The sequence below is a fragment of the Cinclus cinclus genome, chromosome 22, assembly GCF_963662255.1.
Source record: "Cinclus cinclus chromosome 22, bCinCin1.1, whole genome shotgun sequence".
NCBI lineage: Eukaryota > Metazoa > Chordata > Aves > Passeriformes > Cinclidae > Cinclus > Cinclus cinclus.
The window spans coordinates 666,958-692,750 of record NC_085067.1 but is presented as its reverse complement, the minus strand read 5'-3'; the positions used below and the strand labels follow the sequence as shown (position 1 = coordinate 692,750).

The 25,793-nt window shown below is 43.5% G+C and overlaps 1 protein-coding gene across 1 annotated transcript; it reads right to left on the bottom strand.

The window, feature by feature from the left end:
- Window positions 1-2,372: 2,372 nt before the first annotated feature.
- LYRM9 (LYR motif containing 9) lies at window positions 2,373-25,657 on the bottom strand. The gene is made up of 4 exons (XM_062507065.1): window positions 25,427-25,657; window positions 4,760-4,908; window positions 4,029-4,121; window positions 2,373-3,030 (listed from the first exon to the last, which is right to left on the bottom strand). Exons 1-4 carry the CDS (start codon window positions 25,539-25,541, stop codon window positions 3,013-3,015), a joined length of 375 nt encoding a protein of 124 aa, XP_062363049.1. The 5' UTR covers window positions 25,542-25,657; the 3' UTR covers window positions 2,373-3,012.
- Between the last annotated feature and the right edge of the window lie 136 nt (window positions 25,658-25,793).

Sequence of the window (25,793 nt, the reverse complement as noted above, 5' to 3'; positions counted from 1 at the left end):
GCACAGGATACTCTTCCCCACTGAAACTGGTGGTGGTGACTGAATGCTTCTGCAGTGAGGCCACAACGCAGGGTTTTGACACCACGTCCTGCCTGGATCCTTGAGTTACTGCAATCATCCATCAACCGCCCATCACCTACCAGAACTGGAACAGAAATGGGTTCCTCATTCCAGTAAAAGCAACTGAAGCCTATGAATACACTTGACTCCTTTTACTGACATTACCCTTGCTCTGTCAGCAGCCTTATGAGCATCATGAGTTTTTTAAACTCTCCAAAAATAATTACAGGATGCAACACAGCCTCATCTGCCCAGCATCTTTGTGGTCAGAGATTCTGGAGGACTGAAAATGAGAACAGAGGTGCACCAGTCTATTAGGGGTGGCTACTTTCTTCCCAACTGCCACGGCAGAACCCGGGAGGATGCTGCCTGTGACCGTGTCTTTGTCACCCTGGGCAGTAATTGCCAGTACAGCAGCACCAAGGGAACAGGGGACAGCTCTCTGGGCTCAGCAGGGCTGGGTGTCACAGAGGCAGAGAGCTGCTCAAACACAGGTGAAGAGAACTCACTGTGTAACTCTCAGGTCAGAAAGGTCAGTGAGTGATAAATTTGGACAGCTCCAGGGTTAAATTAGCAGAATTTTTTTGGAATAATAATTTTGGTTGAAAGTACTGAAGCTCTGCTGAAAGACCCTTTCAGAGTTCAGGTTCTCACCTACCTCTGGGTTACTATAACATCTTTGGTCTCAAATTATGCTGCTGGCCAATAGAATTTGTATTATGCCTTGAAAACATAAAAGCCTCAGCTCTGCAGCCGAAGGACTCTTCAGTCCTGTCATTACAGAAACATGTCTGAGGTATGGGGATTACTTTCACTATTACAAAGAAGAAAATTGTTGTTAGCATTATATCTCCTCACCAGCAGGAAAGTTACTTGTATACTGAGTAAATAAAATTATCTTTGACTCTATTAAAAGCTTTTTTACTTTGAAAACCAGATTATGTTTGTATAAAAGTCTCTCAGACATCTTCTCACGCCTCCTGTCTTTCAAAATATTTACTCATGATGTCTGTACCCTTCTGAGGACTGAATGCTCTATCACTTTCCAAATCCTAAAATACACAGATCCTGGTCCTCCATGCCAATTACATCTGTCATACCTTTGGTCTGATGCTCCCATGTCCCAGCTGGAACGTCAGACATCTGGAGCTGCAGACATGCCATGGCTGTACCTTCCAGCTCCATGGTCCTTTCCTTCTTGAACTAGCCATAAATTAAATAACAGGCATGTAAGAATTATTTAAACACATGCTATTATCCTATATTTTAACTGAACAAAATATTACATCTCACACTACAAAAAGTCAATTAAAGCCACAGAGGTGTGTAGTCACCCCACATTTAAAGTTCAGGAAACTGCCGTGCTTCCATACACTGTTAATCCCATTAAGTCTTGGAGTTTTCAATCACTGCTGCAGTTATACAAAATTCAGTGCATCTCCATGCTACAGACCACACACACAGAACAGACCTGGAGAACAGCACAGGTCCCCTGCTTGCTGGTCTTGATCAGAAGCAGCACATTCAGAGAGCTTCTATCAAAAATGCTTGAGCTTTTTTCTTAGTGTTCAGGATCATAATGGATATACCTGTCAACTTCCAAGGTTGAAGCTTTCTGTGCTCTACCTTGCATCAAATTATTTTGAAAGTTTAAACCAGAACGGCTGCAATTTCAAAAAGTAATGTACCTAGGGAGAAAAACAAAGTGTCTTTCCTCACATGGAGAAAAACCTACTCTGTTGAGAAAGTCTATTACCTTCCTGCTTTATCTGAAGTTAAGCAGAAGGCTGGCTTCAGCATAACACTGAGTATCATCTGGTACAGAAAAGGACTTGAGGAGGAGAAATAAGTGGGGTAGAGAGACAAGATGAGAACAGCATTAAGGAATAGGTAAAATAAAGACAATAAAATAAAAGGGTGATGTGAAAGACACGGGAGTAGAGAGAGGAACACTAGTGGGGATGGCAGAGAGCAGGAACTCCAGGAGAGGAAGGTCAGCAGAGAAAAGGAAGGTTTTTGATCCAATACTTTCCGAACTTGAGCGGCAGCCCCGTTCCCGTTAGTCCGGCCCAGCTCCCCTCGCCCGGGGAGCCCGGAGCGCGCTCCTGCAGGGCCCTCGGGGCGGCACCGCCACCTGCAGGCCGCCCGCCGCAACTGCAGCCGGGCGGGCACCGCGGGCACCGGGCGGGCTGCGCCCGGCTCGGCTGCGTGGGGAAACCGCCCCGGCACCGGCACCGGCACCGGCACCGGCACCGGCACCGGCACCGGCACCGGCACCGGCACGGCGGGCTGCTCCGAAAGGACACCACTCCCCTGTTTAAAGGACATTTATTACGTGCTGCAAAGCGCTGTGAAGCCTCTGAGCTGCAGAGCATTACACAGTGAGCGTGCTGTCCGAGGCACAGACCTGGCTGAAGGGGCACAGACCCCATTCAGAGGGCACAGACCCCACTCAGCGGACACAGACCCCACTCAGCAGGCACAGACATGGCCAGAGGGGCACTCTGACAACACCACTGTCCCAGCAGGGCCGGGGTGAGCCAGCAGAGTGCCTGCCATAACCAGCGTCACACACACTGAGAATGAAACGCTCAGTCCCCACATCCAGGGCGAGTGCTGCAGGGAAACCTTGTCCCCAGAGAATCTGCACAACAAACATTAGCACACACTGCTAGGCTCGATCCAGCCTAACGGTATAATGGAATAAGTCACTCAAATGTTAGGCAAGCCTGGGCTTTAACTTAGAAGTTTGTGACTACACAAAGCAATTTACAAAATTAAATAGCTTCAGAAATACAATTTAGCTGCATGACATCCCAATGAAATACAAATTATTGTATTTATATTATCCAAGAGAAAACTTCAGGCAGTAATTCTCATATAGTAGTGGGCTTGACAGCAAGTCCTCTAAGGATGTTTACCAAAGTCCTTCTTGGCTTCATCCTTCCTCTTCTACTTCTGGTTTTTATACTGAAAAGAAAATGTGGGAAAGAGCACATAACTAAGTAAAAGTTCATACCGACAAGGAATTACAACTCTTCTTCACGATCCACATAAATTTATGTCCATTTTCTGTAAGTTAGATTGAAATTTGGTAGGCTTTCCCTTTGCAGTATAAAACAATAAATCAGGCACAGTTATTGACTAGATTGTACCTGCTAGAATTTGGTTACTGCTAAAATATCATAATCTGTGACTAATCTGTGCTTGTTCCTGTAACAAATCTCATTTGGATTTCATGGACTGGCAGAGAGAAGGACTTAACAGTCACTTAGTAAATTAAATCACAGATACTTAGAGAGCAAGTTGAACTTCTGACGTGTTTCATTATACACCATGTCAATGTCTCACATTCCCCAGCCAGACTGAAATGCCAGGAAGCACAGGTCACTCACTCTCAGCTGTCTAATGGGAAGCACCCTCATCCTTTCATCTGAGAAACCAGTCAGCCAGCACAGGGGCAGATCCAGTGGGTGACCCCTGTGTGGTCTATCCCTGGTCTCTGCAGCCATGGGCAAGGTCTGAGGAAAAACAACAGTAGTTCTGGAAGTTCATGTAAATTGTCTGAGGATAGATTCTGTTAGGAAAGCATATGACGCATAGCAAGATGTGGCTTGCAAAATGCTGTATTTTGATTTTTTCTCCTATAATAGAGTGACACTAGCTGCCACTTAATAGAATTCTTCATGGAAACAAAGACACAGAGACCAACCTAAATTGTTACTGGTTCTGAAAAAAAATCCAACATCAGTTTATACTGTGTAAAGTATACTGTATATAAAGTTACTGTGACTAAGAGAATTTTTAAATGTGTGTCAACCACAGATCCCTCCTGGCTGGGTATTTCCTTTCACCCAGACTCTTCAACATCCAGGATAACAATTTGCTATTCAGAACTTGCTTTCCAATGTTTTTTTTCCCCTTTGTTCTGAACTGAAACCAAAATGCAGAAAATCTGAAGCACTTACTTTATTCATCACCCAGTCAGCATCTTCAATGGCTCTCTTAATGATCTGCTGGATTCGCTCAGGATCATCTTCATCAGCATGGACTTTGAAACTCTGCAACATTCCAAGAGTCACTGACTTGTCAACACAAGAGTTGTCAAGATAAAGACAGCATTTAAATCTCAGAAAAATATTTGTTGTAAATAAACTGTTGGTCTGGAAAGGTAAAACTACACACTGTAACACCTGGCCATCCTCTTTCTATAACAAATCCTCTCATATGGAATTTCATGTTAAGTATTCTACTCCTTTCATGCATCTACAACAAAAAACCCAGAGAACTTCAATTCAGAACAACTGAAATTGTCTGGTATGTTATAACTAGAAAGACACAGGACATCAGGTATGATCAAAGGCATGAAATTACTTCCATATGAAGTATGGAATATGAACAGTCAGATGAGATTTACCCAGATGGGTAATACATAAATGACTGACAAGGAACCAGTAGGTTTCATCATAAAATATGCGTTTATGGAGTAAGTAATGACTGTTAACTCTCTTGACTAACACAAGAATTAGAGATGAAAGCCAAGAAAAATAGGTTTTATATTCAAAGCAAACAAATAAAAAAGGTCCTTCGCACACTCCCACTATAACCCTTCAAATGCACTAGGGTCTCAAGCTGGTAGGAGAGCAGCTTTTGAGGAGGCAGGAGTGATGCTGGCTCAGGCAGCAGCCGGGTGTCTGACCTGGCGGATGGCGTGTCTGTAGTGCTGGCGGACGGGGCCCGGGGGCAGGCGGCGGCAGCAGCGCAGCAGGTACCGGTACAGCTGCAGCGAACTGCGGACCAGCTCCGCCTCCGGCAGCGGCATGGCCGGGAGCAAGCACAGCACCGCAGCTACCGCCTGCAAGGGAAAAACAGTGAGAGGAGCAGCGCAGGGCCAGAACGGGAAATAACAGTGAGAGGAACAGCGCAGGGCCAGAACGGGAAATAACAGTGAGAGGAACAGCACAGGGCCAGAACGGGAAATAACAGTGAGAGGAGCAGCGCAGGGCCAGAACGGGAAATAACAGTGAGAGGAACAGCACAGGGCCAGAACGGGAAATAACAGTGAGAGGAGCAGCGCAGGGCCAGAACGGGAAATAACAGTGAGAGGAGCAGCACAGGGCCAGAACGGGAAATAACAGTGAGAGGAACAGCACAGGGCCAGAACGGGAAATAACAGTGAGAGGAACAGCGCAGGGCCAGAATGGGAAATAACAGTGAGAGGAGCAGCACAGGGCCAGAATGGGAAATAACAGTGAGAGGAGCAGCACAGGGCCAGAACGGGAAATAACAGTGAGAGGAACAGCGCAGGGCCAGAAAGCCCGACATGGAATGAATGAGAGCTCCTGAGTTCGGGGACAGACGGCGGCCGGCTGCCACTGCTCAAGGGGTGAAACACCGAGCGTGGAACTCGCCCCAGAGGATCACACGTGTGCCAGGGTTTTACAGACTCAGTAGCTTTAGGTACCTACACAAACCTCTGTCACAGCTCACAGAGAGGTTCCCACTTGCTAAGCCAGGATCCCTAAAGTCCTTCAAACTTCCAGTGCTTTCCTTGAGCATCCCTAGGAGTTCATCCACATGGTGGCTTTTCAGAATGAGGACGCTCATAATGGCTACAAATGGTGCTGCAATTTAACAATAGCTCCTATTTTGTCATTCTGTCAAGAATGTCAAGGCTTCAGCTGGAAACAACATGGATAAATATAGGAGAAGACAGGAAAAAAACATTGCCAGGTTTGAGATTCTACATGTATTGGTAACAGCAACAGGAAAAGAACAAATCTACCAAGTTTCACTTCCATAACTATATTTACATGTCGTAACAGAAAGTCCATCCAAGTCCTATAAAGTGCTAATCAAAGACTGTAAATATCTTGTCATTTAACAGATGGTTGCCATCTGTAGAGAACTAAATTAACATGTGCAAAAAAGCACTTTTGCATCATTACTCTTAAGAATAAAGATAATAAATAAGCAACTAAATAATGAAGTAGGTGTATGCCATTGTTTTAGCACCCATTATGATATCTACTCGTTATTTGGAATAGGTTTTTCCTTTTTCTTAAGTAATTTAAGTCCTTTAGCCAAATGCATTTCAGAGTACACCATGACAGCTATTACATGCCTGGGCTGTGCATTTGCACAGACTAAATCTTGTTGCAGTGGGGAAAATCTCCTCTCTGTGCACCTATAAATGCCCATCATAATGGGATCAAAATACCCCCAGGCTTCAACACATTAATCTCTTGTTTTCTTCCAACTTTTTTTTTTTTTTCTGTAAAGTATCCTTTTCTCTTTGCAGTGAAACCTATGCTGGACATCAGCTCTGTGCATTTTTGGTTTGGATTAATTTCACTTTGGCATTCAAGTATGGGAAGTGATTACACACCCAACAGTCTGCTGAGAGATCCCTGCATTCCCCTTCCAGCAGCAGAAAGAAAAGCAACTCCAAACTGTGACTCGTAACATATAGACTGAATTATTCCCTGCCCTTCTCTCCATGAGAGAGAGAAGTTTTTACCATCTAATACAGGAAAATGGAATATGTAGCTGGATTCAAGTTGATCTGAACCCAAATTCAACTTTACACTCAAGTTTTTTGGGTTATATCCTTGGCTGGTAAGAATTTGTATAATTCTACTGACCCTAAGAACCTGACCCTGCATTTCACATATTACCATTAAATACAGTGAAACATCCCAAAATTCAATACAGATCCCAAAATACACTTCGGGACCAGAGCCAATCTGTGAAGTTGTTCCTAGGCTTTGATGTGTAAACCCATCATATGTCACTGTGCTCTAATTAAACCTAAGTGGTGCAATAGATTTCCTGTCACAAATGCAAAGATCCCTCATGTGCTGGGACTGTTCAGGACAGCTTGCTCCAGCACACAGAAAAGCAGCTCTGGGAGAGAGGAAGGAACCAGTAATGGAAACATATGGATATAGAAAGATGAAGCTGATCAATGGAACTGAAAATGTTTCACTATAGATAATTAGGAATTTTCCACTGCAATAATTTTTCATAGGAAAATGATGAGCTGTTGAATTCAAATCGTGTGACAAATACATTTGCACTGATGATTTCTTTTTGGGAAAAAAAAATCCTTTGCCTTTTCATGAAAACTGGTCTTTCTAAAAGATATGAAGATGGAAATTTTGACTCCATCTATTATCAAACCTAAACTCCTGTGAAGCTCTCATTCAAATAAAAAAAACAAAACACCCGAGTTCTGACAGATTCACAGCTCCAAAAATGCTACAAATGCTATGATATAGGCAAGCTTCACCGGAAAGTTTATCACTAAATATCCATGTTGTTCTTAGGGTGTAACTTCATCCAGTGAAAACTTCACTGGAAATCTACTACAGCACATGGATAACTTGATGGCTATTTTGGTAAAGTGGCTGTTTAATAAGAAATCATCTCATGACCTGCCCATTGTTAAATTCTAAGATACTGGTGCCCTGTACAAGCACACCTCAACAGATGCTAGATCCTGCCAACAGGTAATGCTGCACTCTGCACTTGTGCAGATTCCCAGTGCACTGGAGAATCTGCACAGCCTCTACTGTGATTTGCCCCTTCCTCAGCACAAAAAGAACAATGAAGCACAGTAAGAATCTGCACTGTTGCCTTTTGTTCTAAAAACATCTCCCCTCGAATCCCACAAATGTTACCAGTTTTATCTGCAACGCAAAAACCCTCCACCTCACAAAATCTGGCCATAATCCTGACTAATAACCTAAATCTCCCTCTGATAATTTAAATATCGTGCACAGCACAACAAACAAACTATCTACACCAAGAACTGTTGAGTCAGAAATAAAATAATCTGCTAATTGTGCTTTTGTGGAATGGATGACTGTATAATGTCCTAATCAGAAGGCTGAAATCACATTTGCATTTAGATAAAGCCCTGCTCACAAAGAGACAAGTATAAAAGGAGACACTGAGACTATTGTGGCATTTCTCTGCATTGCATAATCATTTACATTCCTGATAATGATATTCAGATAGTGAAGCAAAGGCTGACCAAAGCCAATTAATCTTCACTCTGCATTAGCAGATTTGACAATTGACCTCGTGCACAGCAGAACCCTGATGGAGCTGAGATGACACTAAGCTACTGCTCTCAGTTTACTTTTTCTTTCTGCTGCCGTGAGTGTTTTTCAGGCAAATCCCCACAGTTCAACAGTTACGATACCAATCCCTCCAAACTAGTTAAACAGCCACCAAAGCTGGGCTCCAGAAACTAGAAGTGTTCATTAAAGGACTGCAACAGTTACCTGAGCTGCTGCTGTTTACAGGTTGGCTCCTCCTTCCTGCTCTGCCCTCTCTTCCTCCAGTATACAGGCTAGAGATGTATTTTACTACTTTGAAGTATTACACCCTCAGAAGTCTTAACTCGGGAATTTATGATTCCCCATCCTCGTCAAACTTCATGATCTCAGGAAAAATAAGAATGCCAAAACAAGAAAGAAATTGGAAGCCTTTCAAAATCTCTTTAACCACAAAACACCTTAGTTCACGTTGTGACATCAGTCCGGGAAGGCACCAAGTGAACTGCTGCCACCCAGAAGGTTCTTACTCTTCAGCCACATCCGTCCTCCCTTCCAGGTTCCCCAGATTCAGGCCTGTGAGCCCCGAGTGCCTGCAGCAGGGACAGAGCTCCCTGCGCTGGGACACCGCTGCCCACGGCACTGTCACGCTGCCCTCGGTGCCCAGCGGGGCACGGGAGCGCCTGGCACGTCCAGGGGAGTGTGAGGGGCTCTGCTGTCCGTCTGTCCATCCGTCCGTGCCTGCTCACAGTCACTGCGAGGCTCGGAACGCCTGGCAGCCCCGGGCACGGCCGCCCCCAGCCGCAGCTGCCCGCAGCCCAGCCCTGCTGTGTGGGTGAGCACGGACAATGCCGCAGTCACTTCAGCAGCCACATCTCGCTGCCTCTCGCTGAGCTCTGCGGCTCTGATGTGATCGCTTCTGACGAGCAGGGGCCGGGCATTGTTGGGGTTTTGTCCTTTCTAAACACGAGCTGCAAAGTCCCACTGCGTGAGTGATGCTAGCCGGGCCTGCACTGTTCACTTCTGTTTCTGCTCCTCTCCCCTTTAGTTTTTAGTTGATGCATGAGGCAGAAGCAGTGTCAGGTGACTGTGCAGAACAATTTGGGGGCACAGAGCTGCCGTGTAGAAATTTGCTTTACACACTATTTGCAGAGCACACAAAGGATTAAGAACTGGCAAATGACAGATCCCAAAGATCTCTGTTGACAAGGACTCGCCACTGCTTGGACACCCTTCATGCAGTTCTACAGCATCAGGACCAGGCCTAACGCTATTCAACAGTGTCACAGTTTGCAAATAGAACACATAATAAATTACAATATACTTATACAACGTATAGAACTGGAATTGATAAAACTTGAGAATGAAAAAGAGTGCTAGAGCTGGGCATAATGGTCACTTGTATAAATTAACCTAAGCCACAGGGCAGATGTCTTACCTTACACCCTGGTTGGTATCACAGAGCAGAGACATGCAATACTGCAAATAAAACACTCAGGCTTTCGCAATCCTATACCACTGAGGAAACATTCTGCCCATGCTGAGGCCAGATTACCTTGTTCTGTATAATTAATAAGCATGATCAGACTAATTAGAGTAATATTCTTTGGTGCATGCTCACTAGTGAAAACAGGAACCTCCCTGGTTTAGGTGCAATTCAAACTTCTCCACTTTTTTTCCTGAAAATTATTCTCCCAGCTTAAGGAAAATTCTGAAAGGCACAGTCTCAAAAGAACTTCTTCCCAGCTCTGAACTGCTCAGTTCAACTGCTGTTAAAATTAATTTTGTTCTCAGTGGCCAAATCTGTAAGTATTTACCTTTGGGATCATGCCTGAATAGGAATTGAGTTATCAACTTTAAACCAAAACTGCCTGTTCATTCTTTCCTTTCTTGTAAATACTGTATTTTGAAATGTTCCAGTGCTTAGTTCCAGTTCAGCAACTGTGATTCTCTCAATTACATTATGCCAGTTAGTGCAACAACTTTCTGGCTGAGCTTGTATCACCTCCTAAAACATCCAAGTGGGCACCAGATAAGCTGCCACAACTGCTATTGACAGACAGATACCCAGTTGGCAGCATAAGGCATGGAAGTGCCTCTGAAGGGCAAAACCATGCTGTCTGATTAATGACCACATCAACTCTATGCCTCAGACAAGCATGGGAAGAATAGTAAGTCTTACATAAGGTTTTCTACTGGTTTCTCACTGTTCAGGAAGGACTGAAATTGGTTAAAGTTTATTTTACCACTATTCTTTAACACGTGCTCACTTTGCTCATTCAATCCAACTTTATAATTTTTTTAAAAAAAGTCAGGAGGGTAAGACAAGGAGCTGTCAGGGAAGAAACAGCTCTGCTTAGGAAAGTACAAGAGTTGACAAACTCGTAAAGGTGGAGAGTCAGAATTTAAAACAGCAAAAGTCACTGTGATCTACACTACTGACTAAAGTTTAATTGAAAAATATTTGGCCAGGATGGTGATGATGGGGCTTGTGCCCTGCCCTGAGATCTACCCCTCATCCTGGAGCTGTCCTTCCCTATTCACATTATCCTTCACAGCAGTGTCAGGAACAGCTCAACTTCTATCATTCCAAATCCACTCCTGCTGAAATTTAGCATCTGCCAATCCTTCACTCTCAATCACAGCAATAATCTGCGCCAACCCCTTCCCTGGCATAAACCCTGTCTGTGGATGAACTGGACCCACCACATCCTGAGCAGTGCTTTTAAGCAGCAGTATTACAGGACATGTAAGTCTGGGTGCCTTTAGCCTCTTAGGGGGATTGGCCCAGCTCACTAATCAGGGATTGTTTCCATACCAACAGCTAATCAGGGGCAGATCCCACCATGTCTTTGGGACACTTCTGAGCTCTTAAAGCCACAGCTCAAGCTTTCCCCAAAACTTCACTGTCACTCCAAGGCCTAGTGTAGCTGAAAGGCAGTCTAAGAAAAAGAAAGGTGTGGGCAGCAAGAAGCTCTTGCAAACATTGACATCCTGCAGAACCCCACAGGACATTTGTTCTCAGCAGTACAGGGCTCGCTCTTAACTGATTACACACAACACACCAACTCTATTGAGTAACTGAAGTAACTCCGAGCTCTGGCAGAGATAAAGGGGTGAGAGAAACTCTTTTCCCTTTGCATTTACCAATACTCATCTGAGTGAATGAGCATGGCAGGACAATTCTGAGCAGCAAAAGCACTTGATGGAAATGGAGCTGCCTTAGGTTTCACCCGTGATTCTGCTATGTTTACATTTGGTGAAACCTCAGGAAAAGGGGGATAAAAGCTTTGGCTCAATCGAAGTCCTGGTGGTAACCTCCAGCGCTAATAATTAACTCAATTATGCTGAATTAATTTGTTATAATTATCGGTGATGAAGCAAAGACAGCGACCCAGAGAAACTTTGAAGGACAGGACGAACAGAAGTCTTAACAATACAAAATACCCTATAAATAGCATCTTTTTTTTTTTCAAACTGAGTCAAAAACACAAAATGAGTTCATTACAGTCATCTGGCTTCACTCAACCCTCCAAATTACCCTGTACCCAGACAAATAGCTGTGAAATCCAGCAAGTGCACTAGAATTACAGCAGGCCCTGATGAATTTGACACAGCACTCAGCACAAGTGTCTGTCCCCATCCAATTATCTACACAATGAAGATTTAATAATACATTTAAGACATCCACAATGCTTCTCCTTTAACTGAAGATGTTAATTAAGAACACTTTTCTGTTGTACTGTTGTCAGTTGGGTGGTTTTTTTGAGGAACAGTCTGGAGGATGCTGCTTATGGTATCTTTTCATTTGATCTGCAGTTTTTATCTAGTATTTTCAGACTTATTCAGTTCAAAACAAACAAACCCCAACTCTAAAAATCAAACATTTGTATTTTTCCTCCCCCATTTAATATTTCTGTGATTTGCTTTGAAAGAGTATTACAGAAATGCCTTCCTTGCTATGAAAATATTCACATTTTAGTGAGGGGTTTTTAATGTTTAGGTGTTTAAAAAGAAAAGAAAATGTCAGCGGAGGCAAAAATCAGATGTGGTTAAGTCTTGGGAAGTGGGTTAAATGACAGAGAAATCCAAGGAATTCTATGCAAATTAATGCTGGAAGTAGCATGAGAATGTCTCAGGGCTGTGCCCTGCTGCCTCAGCCTGGAGGGAGCACCCCTGGCCTGCTGCAGGGTCAGAAAAAGGCAGGACACGCCGGGGCTGCCCCTGCTCTGCTGGCTGCAGGGTGGGCTGGCCCCTGTGCAGCCCAGCACAGAGCCCTCCACGCTGCACAGGGGCTGGAAAGCCCCGGGGAAACCTTGCCTTGCCTTCTTCCCCTCCAGCACTGTGTGCAGGTATTTAGCACGTGCCTGTTGTGAGGAATTTAACATCTCTGTTCTTACATACAGCATCACTATATTTAATGTTTTACAGCCCTGCAGGACCAGTGACATCCAGCCATGGAGTCCTGGGTGCCTTTGCTCTCTGGCTTCAACCTGAAGTGCTGCTTGACTTAGGCCTGTCACAATGCTGTAAATACAGGGGTTTCTAAGCTTCTACTGCGTTTTTATTATCCTTGGTGACAAGAATAAAAACGTTACCTCTATCATCACCAACAGCTTCTGAGGAGAGATTCCAAGTGCTCAGATGTAAGAAATGGGTATTATTTTTCCAATTTGCTAAGTAGGTGCTGCTCACACACCCACAGATCACTTCCTCCCTGAGTTCTGCTGGTTCTCAAACACAGCTGATCTTTCAGAACTCTGTTTAATTGCCACCAGGCTCTGATCAGACTCATCAGTTCAAAGCAAGCTCCATAATTTATGCATTTGATTTCAACAGATCATTTTGTGCCCAATACTGAGGGGGCAAAAAGTGTTTTCCATGGGGAAGCTGCTAATGTTTTCTAAAGAAAAAGTTTTAAAAAATATTATTGTAATAGAGACACAACACTTTAAAGTGGTGGGATGGAATTGTTTGAACTCCACTCAAATATTGCCTATGCCTATTTCCCACAATCTCTTTAGTCTAGAGAGCTGAGTTCTTGCTGGGTGGGGAGACATCCTCGGGGAAAGGGCAGGCACAGGCTGGAGGGAAGGCCAGCTCCCCTCCTTCAGCCAGCACACAGGAGCCAGGTGTGGGTTTACAGAGCCCAAACGCACCTCCTGCCCCTCGGACACAGCAGGGTGTCTGTGCAGCCCCTCCCTGCCAGCACCCTCCTCCCCCCGAGCTCCCTCTGCCCACCCCAGCCTTGCTCTGCCGTCACTGCCTTCATTTTCCCTTTCATGGATTTTTGCTTGAAAAGGCATCACTGCCTCGATTGTCTATTTTCAGCCTATATTTAAGAAAACCCTTTGGTTCCATTTGTAGCCACATCCTGTCTCAGCCTCCCCCTCTTTTTGTTCCTAAATATAAGGCTGATGCAATTTGATGTGACATGACAAAATAGCACATTTGCATTGGCAGAAAGTTTCTCTCAACAGCAGTAATTAAAGGGAGTAGATGAGACACTGCTGAAATTGGTGTTTATTTAGCCTGGAAATAAAAGGTTTCAAGATGTCTTGAGAGGGATGTTCAAGTGTGTCATGACCATGAAACTCATCAATGAATGCTGCCTTCTACAGGCTTCCTTTCTGCCAAAAAACAGTCACTCAAACAATGACATTGGTTTAAAGAGAGGGAATAAAAAGAAATCAGAGTTCTGTACACCATATTGCTAACCGGAGAAAATTATTTAATGTGTTCCATGGGATTATAAATAGTACCAGGACATTTGTGGTTCCACATAAGACAACGGCAGTCAATCTCTAACTTTAGAGCACAGGCTCTCTCAGCATGAGAAGAAAACCAAGATCTCATTGACCACAGTGAGAACTGGGCACTTAAATATCTGAATTTTTGATCTGAGATGCAACAACAAAGGAAAGGTACTCACCTTCACCTACAACACAGACTTTTATTAATTGTCAAAGACAGAAATCCAGAAACAGCAGCCTGAATCCTGAAAGTTCAGCAGGATTCACACTATAGATTAAAACTCATCTACAAAACTCATGAAATAATTTACTGTGCCCAGTTTTGCTGAACAGATGCACAGCAAATACTTGACAGAGTCAGGTAACGTCAGCTTCCTGTACTGTGTTCCATTATTGATGACAGCAGTAGAATGCAGTGATGGAAGAAGAGCAATATTTGTAAGTTGTGGGGTTTTTCTTGATATTTAGAAGGTAAATTTAGTTTACCGAATCCATATGAAGAATTCAGGGAAAGATCTGGTGGCTGTTCCATAGGCCATAGGATTTAGCAGACATAATATGGTTTCAAGTGAAACTTCCTGCACAGGAGCATCCTCCCTCCCCTTGTTCTCACAAGGCTATTCTTTCAAACCCATCTGTGGTCAGCTCAAAACCAGCAGCCCACGTTTTGAGCAGGCTCGTTTCCATCCTAACACAGATGGCACCAAGAACAGGGCAGGCCAGAAAAAAATCAGTTTGCATATTATGCTTCAGTTTTTATGGGTCAGATTACCATTCAAAGCCATCAAAATGGCAACCCATATGTGATGTGTCTGCCATCGGAACTGAAGTGATACACCATCAAAATCTTAACGGGGTTGGTTAGACAGCACTGGATTAACCATTGACTGAACTCTGATACTTAAAAGTAAAGACATTTTCCTTCCCAATTTTTTCTTTTAACTTTGACAGATCAATGAAATTGCTTTGGTGAGTCAATAAGGAAAAGACATTCTGCCATCCTCATCCCTGAACAACTGCATCGGCACGGCTCTCTTGGCAGAAGGGAGCTCAGCTTCTATGCCAAACATTCCCTTCCTCAGTGAACCAGGTGCAGATGTTGGCTATGTCATCTGTTCCAAGTTCTTTGTTCTACCAGCCAGAAAATTGTTCCCACAGCTTTGGGGAGAAAATGGGGATCTGCAGAGCTCTTTGCATGCTTTAACTGGTGGAAGAATATCAGATGTTTTAAAGACACTCTTGCAGAAATAAGAAATGTGTCATTCCCCCCACTTGTGACAATTAACTAGAAGAGAGCTGTGTCCTATGGGCCCTGAAGGGATGCTGCAACAAGGTCAAAGCCATGGCCTGCTGCTCCCAGCCTCCTTCATGTCCTCTGCCTTCCTGCAGTGCCAGCTACAGCCCATGCCCTGCCCTAGGGGGGCATTATCCCAGATGCTTCAAAGGCTCTGCTACCACAGGGACAGGTTTGAAGTGGGAAGGCCTGTCTGGGAGAAGGCTTTTGAATAGCAAAAGGTATTTGAAATGTCCCCCTATGTTATCATGGCACCTGAAACTCAATCAGCTGCCACACTGACTGACAGCCAGGGCTACCACCCTGTGTCACTGCCAATGGGAACATTCTTCATTCCAAGTTTTTTCAGCCCTCTAACCTCTCTACATGATATTTTGGTCAATGCTGATACCTCAGGTGCATATTTTCAACTAGATACAATACACACAACAAAAAAATCACTTACAGCATCCAGAGTAGAGGAATTTTAATTATCTTCACAGATTAGGCCTGTCCAAGTCCAAAAGTAAGCAAGAGACCTGCAGAGAAGAATCAATTTTCATTATCTGTTTCTCCTCAACTTGCTATTTGAAGTGCCATTAATGAAGAAGTGCTGAGAAGCCCAACCATAACTCAATTTGATCCTATGGGAGCTTTCACTTTTTTCTGACCAGTTACATCAGACACGGATGTATGGCTTTGACATGAACAGGCTGCTGCTTTCAGTCACCTACTCTGGAAACCTTTAAAAATATACCCTACAAAAAGATTTAAGTAGAGAGACATTCTGACTGAGGATTGACCCTTCAATATTTCCTGATAATAGCTGCTAGAGATAAGAAAGCATTTACCTCCTTTAAAGAGACACCTTTCTTGTACTCAGAACTCTGTACAATGACATAATAATTACTTTACAGTATTCTGTATACAAAAACCTGCTTTGGACCCAGATGACAACAGACTGCACACAAGAAACTGCTTTTTCTTGAATACATGATTTAACAGTGAGTAAAGCAAAGCAACTCATTCTCTAAAGCCAACACTAATTTGTTTATTTAGAACCGCATCCTAAGTTTGTTGAAGTCAAGCAAACAGATTTCTCTGGCTATCCAAAGACATCTGGATCAGGTTTTATCTCAGATCCTGTCACAGATACTTTCAAAAACTACTTGAAACAAAAGTCCTGGAAGATAACGAACTGATCTGTTTTGCCTCCCTTTGAAAGATTTGAGTCTTTGAAATATGTAAGGCAGAACTCTCAAGCACATTTACAAACAAATGGATCAAAGATAGCTGCTGCCACAGACGAATTTTTTTTCCCCAAGTATTTAACAGTAGCACAGCTTGGTGACATACAATGATTGACAACAGCCTGGGATGTTCAAGTTTTGGTATCTAATGTCAGCACTTTCATTTGCCCTCTGAAGGTTGTATCAAGATGCACATGGGCAGATTTACTGTAATAAGTGATGTGAAACAAGAACCCAGAAGAACAAATTCAACCTTAAAAGCTCATCCTGAGTCCACTGACACTTTCTAGCTCTGGTACAAAAACTAAACACCAAAAGCTGCCTTATTTTCATCCATCACCTACATTTTCCTTTCTGAGAGCAGACGACCTTTGATAAATATCTTGGCTGAGCGCAGCAGAAACCACCTCTCATTAGCATTGTTAATTACACTTAGCAGATACACCGGCAGCTGGCTATCCCACCGGGACATTCACCACACCCTTTCAGAAGTGCAGTCCTCCTCTGTTAAACTTACAGCCAATGCAATACTCAGAGAGCAACACTATTAACTTCTTAGGCTGATATTCAAACCAGCAGTTACTGCTATAATTCACTTTGCAGAGCATCAGGCACTTGGGTTCAGAAAGCTTTCCAAACCTACTCCAAATACACACAGCTGAGCTTTGGGAACACAATAAAACAGTATCAGTTCCTCTGTTTCATTGTCCAGTGATAAACAGTGCTTCAGGTCTAACTTGAATTTCCACTTTGGAAGTAAAAGTGTTTTTTAAAGAAAAGTTCACGACAAACTTGAGGTTCCTTTGTGCTGCCAAAGTGTATAAAGAGCAGTGATGTAAATGTGAGCTACGCTCCTGACACGGTTACTAACTGGTACAAGTTAGTTAAAGCAAATAATCTCCAACTTGCTGCCCTATTTTTATCTACTAAAAGCCTAGTGCCTTCTCGTGATCCTCCAGCAAAGCTGACCTGCAGTCAACCCCTTCTGTGCCTCAGACTGGTGACAAGACTGATGCATGCTCCTATGCCACCTCCAAACAGCTGCAGCCTGCAACAATGGCTGTGTGGTACTGTTCATTTTACTATATAACCTTTAAAAACAAATAATAAAATACCAGTATGCCCCTAAAACACGGTCGAGGAAAACAGGCTTACTTTCCATGCACAGACATCCTTACAAGCAAAACTTAGGAGCCCATGTTCATTCCTGTCTATGATGGAGCAACAATATTGCTGTTCAATTTCTTATTTATCCTATATCATACATGCTCACCATATCCAAAAGGAATACAGAAATGCTATCTGTAAAATCATTACACTTTAATAAAGTGATCGGTAATAATTTACTGAAGCTAAACAGGTATAAATCTGCTGCTCCTAACATGCTAAAAACTTATTTATCCATTAGTCTTTATGGAAGTTTGTTTCAGTTGGCAAAGATCAAAGCCAAACACACGATTTTTCAGAGGGCTGCCCGTGTTTGTTTGTGGGATGATGAATCCCATTTATTGCATTATATCCCTGTCTCTGTATGCCAAAACTGTGCTTCCCACTGCTGTGAGAACAGGGCCAGGGCCAGAATCAACTGTCCTGCTCACACCTCTCTTCCCTAGCACGAACTGGTCAGCTTCTACTGGGAGAAACATTTCCATAACAATCTCACCAGACTTCTCCCTCATTTGTTGGCAATGAAAGAGTTAATATCTGTGACCCAAATATGGAGACCCATTTTAAAGTTGCTGAAAATTGCTTTTTAATCCTAGCTCTCGAGGATTTCCTTTGAAACCATCTGCCATGCACGCTGGGTACTCTTTCCCTGTATATATGCAGGATTACTATAATATGGATTCTTTTGTGTAACTTAATACATTTCAGCATATTAAAAATTAGTTGAAATTTCCACTCTTTTCTGATTTCAACTGCCATAAAAATGACTGCAGAAGTCAAAACCACTGACTAGTTTATGGCAAAGCCAACACCCATATTTATCTTATTTACTGCAATATTTACCTTGCAATTCTAATATTTAGTCAGTCTGACATTGACTGATGTTAAGGAATAGTTATGAGTTATTACTATAACTAAAGCACATGCTTCAAATCAAGTTCAAGAATTTTTCTGGATAGGAATGTATTTAATCATGTGCTTTACCATGCTTAAATTTCTCATGCTTACTTTCAAGACTGAAAGACACAACATCATAATGACTAGAGATCAGAAAATATTTCCCAATACTATTTCAAATCTATTGGCTAGCTTTTTCTGTCTTCTTGCTATGAACCTTTATGCAATTGTATTTTCATAGTACATTTACTGAAGAGAAAGAAAAATGTCACACTTGTAAATAAACTGAATTTTAAGACTGGCACATGCAACCATGTATATGTTAGTAAATATCCAAAACTGAAACGAAGGAGAGTATATTGCTTACTATCACAAAATTACAGCCAGAGTGACTGAAATAGCAAACATTCAGCAAGTTAGATTTGGAATCAATTTATTGAATCAGCCTATCAAGAATAAAAATATCTAAATCCCAGCATAATTATCGAGCATCTTCAGAGTGAAATACTTTTTTAAAAATGTGATTCCCCTGCAAAAATTCTGAGAACAGAAAATAAGGACATTTATTTGCATAGGTTTAATCACATAATGTGACACTGATATTTCAGGAGCCAGACAGTCTGTGAACTTCTTTGTTCCACACAAACACATCTCAGAGCACCAAGCCTGTGCCTGGTTTCCTGAGCAGCCCCAAGCCCTCACTCACAGGATTCATTCCACAGCCACTCACCCAAGATCTGATCCAAGCAAGTGGCAATGCAGAATCCCCCTCCAAAGCAAAGGGAGGATCCCATTCCCTTTGATGCCTTTTCCCTGGAAAGGAGCTGTGTTAGATGGGATGAAAATATACAGGATAGCTCTACACATGCAAATGTTGGAAGAATGTAGAAAAGAAAAAACAAGCAAATCGGGTTTTTTTAGCAGCAACAGACGTTGAAACATCATCCTGCAGACATGTTACTTTTAATACAATACTGCTCATGAAGTGAGGGGGGGAGGACAGAATCAATGCCCAGTTACCCAGTTTTTTCAGGGTTTCAATTTTAATGAGCTTCCTGGATGATTCTGTCCTTTTAATTTTCCTCTTCTAATAATCCTATCAAAATTAGTTTTGTCTAAAACATCAGCAAAAAGAAAATCAGCTGTCTAAGAAAGTCCTAAAATTGCTGGTAGCAGGTTCTTAAAAATGACACGTTATACGTCATCTACTTCTGTACAAATGCAGAGCAGTTCCCAAGATCCTAGAGCAGTGCTGGGATTAGACTGGAGTGACTGGAAACAGCCTCATGTCCCAACGCATCTGCTAATGGCAAACGGATAGAAACAGACTAACAGTGCAATGGCATTTGCAGATAGATCAGTGCTGAAAAAACAACCAAATGCAGAATAAATAGATTAAAGCTACCTCTCTGTAGCTAAGGGAGGGATTAGGTGAAGCCTGGCCTGCATTCCAGCTGCAGACTAACCTGCTTTCCTGCCAGACTGCATTTACCACTCACATTATCAACAGTGGCATTTACTTCCCACCTGCCACCTGGCCAGCCAAGTGAAGAGCAGGTGACACCAGGGGTGGCATGGCTGCAGCCAGAGAGACAGAGCTTGCATCCCCCAAATCCAGCAGGCAGCACAAGCCCAAAACAGCCCTGCAGGTCCTCTGCAGTGAAGCAGTGCCTGGCCTCATGGGCAAGGACAGGGCAAGCACGAGCAAGAGCTCCAGTGATGGCACCCACAGCCTCTAACCAAAAGAAAGTAAAGACAAACCCCCAACAGTCAAAACTGTTTACAGAGCAGCTTTCTTACAACCCACTGGTCCCCCAGTACCACAGGAATTAGTGATGCAGAACTAATTGATACAAATCTCCTGAGGGGAGACTTGCTGTTGGTTATCTCGATATGAGAAATTTAGTCCAGAAGGATAAATTGGACAGACAGCTGAAAAGCTTTAGTTCTCCTGGTAGGAAAGGAATTGATCTGGCAGAGAAGGCCTTTAAAGAGATATTATCATGTCAAAGAACAGGACTAGGAAAAACATTAATAGCCTTAAAACAACTGAGAAACCTCTGGAAACTCAGTGTTTATATCAGTACAGCTAATTATTTCCACCTTCAGAAAAAAAAAGACAAAAAACTGAAGTTGCCAAAATTTTAACATTTCTCATGTTATTAATATAATTATGAAACTGCTATAAAAATCCCTGTTCTTCAATAAGTGATTTCATTTTTGCATCTAGTATCTTTACTTATCAATTCCCCTTCCACCACACTGGAGAAAAATAGAAATATTCAGATATTCACAGGCATGTAAAATATTCTATTCATGATTCTGGCAAAAGGTTGTATCAGACTTTTCTGGTTTACTCTCTCCTGAGGCTGTCAGGGAATCAAACATCCCAAACTAGCTGAGCATGGAAAAATCTCAGCAAGAGCTCCCAAGCTAACCAAATTCTCCATGTACAACCAATGCCTGTTGTCTGTCTGACCACAGAGATGGAGCTTCCATCACCTGAACCAGTGGCTCCAACGTTCCATGGAAGATTTCCAAAGCTGCTGTTCCTTGGACACCAGGTTTGAATCAAGACATGAACTGAAGTGCATGATGCGAGTCAACGCTGAGTTCAGCCTATCCAGGCAGTGGCACACCCCACCAGCTGAGAACCTCTGCTCTGCACAGAGACCACGGCCACCCTGGTCCTTAGACAGGGCCATTCAGAGCACCTCTACTCAGCCTGGGCCTTGGCACCAATTTTAGCTACCAGTTGACTCCAGAAACAGTGGATCATGGAGAACAAGGTCACTCAACACATGACATATTTAAGCAAGCAGCAAACAGCGATGGAACTCTTGGAAAACACAAAAATGTACCATCATACAGAGATTAAAATCATGCAATGCTTTTTGCCTGGAGAGGAGGAAAACTAAGTAGCCTGCTTCTTTCCTCTCTCCAAAACCCATCATTTAGGGATGCTGCTCGCACAAGGACAAGTGCCTTGTGGTGATGCTTTCAATTCTGCACCTTCTAGGGAAGATAACACGCTGTGCAGCTATTTTAAGAACATCTCATTCACAAAGATCTCCAATTCTGTCTTCAGAGACAGAGATGATTTTCTTGCTGCTTCAACATCTTTACTGGCTTGACATTTGCTTCAGAGGGAATTCATTTGCCGTTCCAAGATCAGAATGGAGCAAGAGCAGCTGCCAGGAGAGGGATAAAAGGAAACACTGTCGACAAAGAGCAGCAGGGTCATTTCTGCTGCAAAGAAATATAGAACAGAGAGAACCACAGAACTGACATTTCTCCAGAAAGCAGCAGGGGATAAAGATGTCCCCTCTGCCTCCTGCAACTGGTGTTTAGGAAAGGACTAAACAATCAGGCTTAAGTTTGTACATGACTAATTATTAAAAACCAACTGTAAGCACCTGAGCATTCCCACTTAAAGCCAAGCTCATGCTTAAGCACTGCAATCAGCAAAGAACTCAGTCAATCCTTTAGAACTCTCAAAAGAAACCACTTCTGGCTAGAAAGCTCTGCAGAGCATGAGCTCAGTGTTTAGGAGGTGGCATTTTTGGGATGAATTCAAGCTGCAGTGCTAATCCTGACCATCGTATCTGTACATGCAGCACACTGGACAGACTTGGGACAGGCCTGTGATCCCACCACAAAAAAACTGCTCTGCAAGAGCCAGAGGGGGCTGACGGGCCAGGGAAGCAATGCAGGTGCCTGTAGATCTGATGTCCAACATCAGGGAGAAGCCATGGATGACACCATCTGTCACTCACACCAGTTGTCCCCACCTCATGCCAGGCACATCCTGCTGCCCTGCTCCAGGAAGCACCACTCCATCATTTAACTGCTGTCCAAGGCAGTGGACATTCCCACAGTCCTGCTCTAGGCTCACCCTGCCTGTTGGCCTGACTGACAACCTCACCAGAGGTCACCTGCTCAGTAGGATTACTCGATTCTTTTCCCTCTAGCTTATTAAAACGTTGCCCTGAGCAGGGCAGGGATTTGTTCCTCATTCCACAAGAGCAGCAGATCCTGCCCTCCTCCTAGATGAAGGAATATTGCCATCCTGTCAAACCTTTAGACAGAAACCTTTATACACAACCAAAGCTAAACCAAAATATTTCTTCCCCTGCTCCTCTCTGCATTTTATTAATGGACTAATTTATTCTTTTCCAGTTTCACAGAGAAAAGATTTTAAAGACAACAACTCTGGAAAACTATTCCTTGCAAAGAAAAGGGCTAACGTACACGAATGGCAATTTTAATCCCGTGATATTTTCTTTATTCTGTTGCACGTTAGGATCACAGTCTATTTGGAGCGTGGTATTTATCTGACTAACCAAACCTGCACAGATTCACAGGCATGAGCACCATGCTTCTGACACCTTAAGGGCTTCAGCATCAGGATTTATGAATTAAATATTTCCAGAGTGTTACAGAACACTGAGGACTGTATCTGCAGAGTGTTATATCAGGGTATGTGTGGGCTTGTCAAACACCCACATGATAAATTATCAATAGTGCAGCTCAGAGCACCCCTTTTGTGGATCAGAGACAAATCTGTGCATTTTATTATGCTTTGTTCCACTTATTTTTTTCTGCATTAAAGGTTCACAAACCCCCTACATGCCTAAATGCTGAAGGACATTTATACATAAAACGCAATCAAAAGACTTATTCTAATATTTTGAGTCCTGTTTTCACAGCTAGTTCATGTGGGACAAGAAAAAAAAAAAGCTGACAAATCACGTCTGGAACGGGACTATTACCTTTTATATTGTTCAAGATGATACAAACTTTCATGTAGAATTTTAAGGTTAAAACACTGCTGAGGAACATCAGAGAAACAGGACTAGCTGATTACAACGTGTCTACCATCCCTTGCCCTTATGCAGAGCACTGTCAAAGAGATTATACCCCTGCAAAGCAAGTGTCAAATCCAAGGAGAAAATGAATCTCTCAAGAGTCAGGAAAGACTTAACTTGAAGCTGTGGATTTTCAGAAATGAACAAGTGTTTCTGATGCACAATATTGACTTCTATATGCAGTAACAGACCTCTACTGAGGAAACAAAGGGTCCTTTAGGTGAGCACTCTGCAAATTCCACATTTTCCTTACTACACTTTGTTTTTTTCCTTACACATATTTCCTTATGAATGAACTGGATCTTGTCCTTCTTAACTTTCCCAGTATGAACAGCCTAAAAAGCAGTTGAACTGAGAGCTCTTAAGTTTCACAGTGTAACAGAGGCCAGGGACCTCAGTTGAAAGTGTTCATGAACCCAGTGTGCAAGGAAGATACACTTGTTAGGGTGGGCCACCCAACGCTGGCACCTGACAGAACTCCACATGGGCACCAAGATAATCACATCCCCCACCAGCCCTCACCTCACTGAGCGGGGCTGCTGCAGCTCCCAAGGGTAAATAAAAGAATATGGCTGCATTGAGTGCATCTCAAAGCAATGAAGTGGGTCCCAGATTTTATGAACATTCCCAGATGGAAGCTGGTGAGTGTGGTTTGGAGTGGTCAAGGGCTGTCAGGAAAACAGGTGCCAGTGTCAGGACTGCAAACTCTGCACTTCTGCTCCTGAGAATCCACCAACATGACAGCATCCAACACTTTCAGGGTACTTCTAAGGCAAGATACTTGCTTGCCCAGTAAAGTATCTAACTGAACAAACATTTAAGGTGACACTCTGTGCTTGGACTTGAATAATGGCACTGAGACACCGAGAACCAAACTTCCCAGACATGGATTATTAGGCCACTGCTCCATTTTACTACTTGAAAAGGTTTTGCAGTAAGAGAGAAAAAGAAAAGTCCATAATGGAAATATGTGGGAGAGTTTTAAAAGCCTTCCAGTCCTGCCAACACAGCCCTGTGCCCTTTTGTACCCACTTCCTTCCTTCTCCCCCACACCACACCTCCCCAGAGCCTGAGGGGAAGCAGAAACCAGGAGAACCCTTGGGGTGCGCCATATTCAGACCAAACTTGTTATCAGCTCCAACAGAAACCTCAAACAGACAGCTACAAATGTAAGTTCTAAAGTATGTATTCTGTCTCTTATTCCAGTAGGTAATATAAAATGGCTGTAAACCAAAATTTGCTTGCTTTTTTTTTTTTAAATGCAGTCTCTGCTTTTAAAATGGTGACATGACAGCAAAACTCTGATATAATTCCAGACTGGACTATTAGTAATCGTATTTTCAAATGCAACAGGAATAGCTTTAACAGAGGAACCCATCTTCAGTCCCGCAAGACTTTTCTTGCTTACATTCTCAAAGAGCAGGCAAAAATTACCCAAACCCCACTGTTATAAATTATCCCCAAAGTATCAAACCCATTCTTGCAAAGATTTTCCACTGAGGTTCTAGGTATCACAACAGTCTATCACATTTATATTCTCTCTTCCTCCCCGTGCAAAGGAGCCTGATGCTGTCCAGTTTTCAGAGTCAAACAGAAAGGACAGATGACAGGACTGCACCTTCAGGGATCTGCTGGCAACACCTCAGCACTGCACATGTCCTGCCACAGCCCTGCTGGGCTCTTTTCCTGCCCAGACAGGAGCCAGGGGCAGGGAAGGAGAGGCTGTCAGCTCCCTCCCAGCACAGCAGGAGCAGATCCCCTGTCAGTCACCGACTGCCTCTGGAACTGCTCAGTTCAGTTACCTGAAGGAACCTCTTTATCCCCCTCATGGTAATTTAACTCCACCACCATGGGAAAGGCTCCAGTAACCTGGGAGAGTTTTTCTGAGGTAAAACATATTAATATTAATCAGATATGATTAATATTCACGTGAGAAAACGGAAAGTGATAAAACGGGCAGGTTTTTAACCATCCCGGTGTTTTAGGGAACGCTGATGCCTTACCCAAAGAGACTGCAGTTCCCAAGCATGCAGATTCATAGCGTGAGGGAACTAAAAACAACAATCAAAAAAAAAAATTCAGTCCTGGTTAACACGTACCTCGCACTGAGCCCCCTGAGCGTGTTCTGAGCACGCTGAAGGGAGCCTCGCAGAGACTGCCTCGGGCAACGGGCCACGGCCGTGCTGCTGGGAGCATCGACACCCTCTCATTAGCGGTTTATTCCCTTTTCCTGCCAAGGGGAGCTCACGCGCGGCGTGACACTGTGACACCACCTGCTGCCACAGCCTACGGGCCCCGCGCTTCGCCGCTCTCCGGTTCTTAGAGACTCGAAAAACAGGCCCCAAAACCCCACAGACCCACACGCCCTTCGCGGGCAGCTCTCGTCGGCCGCCCGTGCTGCGGGACCGGCCCCGACGGGACAGAGCGGGGCCGGCCCGCAGCCAGCGAGACCCGAGGGCACC

Excerpts from the sequence above, each read along its gene's own strand:
- LYRM9 (XM_062507065.1), bottom strand. The coding sequence starts at position 25,541 with ATGAGAGGGTGTCGATGCTCCCAGCAGCACGGCCGTGGCCCGTTGCCC. Across the intron at positions 4,909-25,426 it reads GGGGGCTCAGTGCGAGGTAC|CTGCGGTGCTGTGCTTGCTC; the intron begins GTGTTAACCAGG and ends TGCAGGCGGTAG. Across the intron at positions 4,122-4,759 it reads ACAGACACGCCATCCGCCAG|AGTTTCAAAGTCCATGCTGA; the intron begins GTCAGACACCCG and ends GGAATGTTGCAG.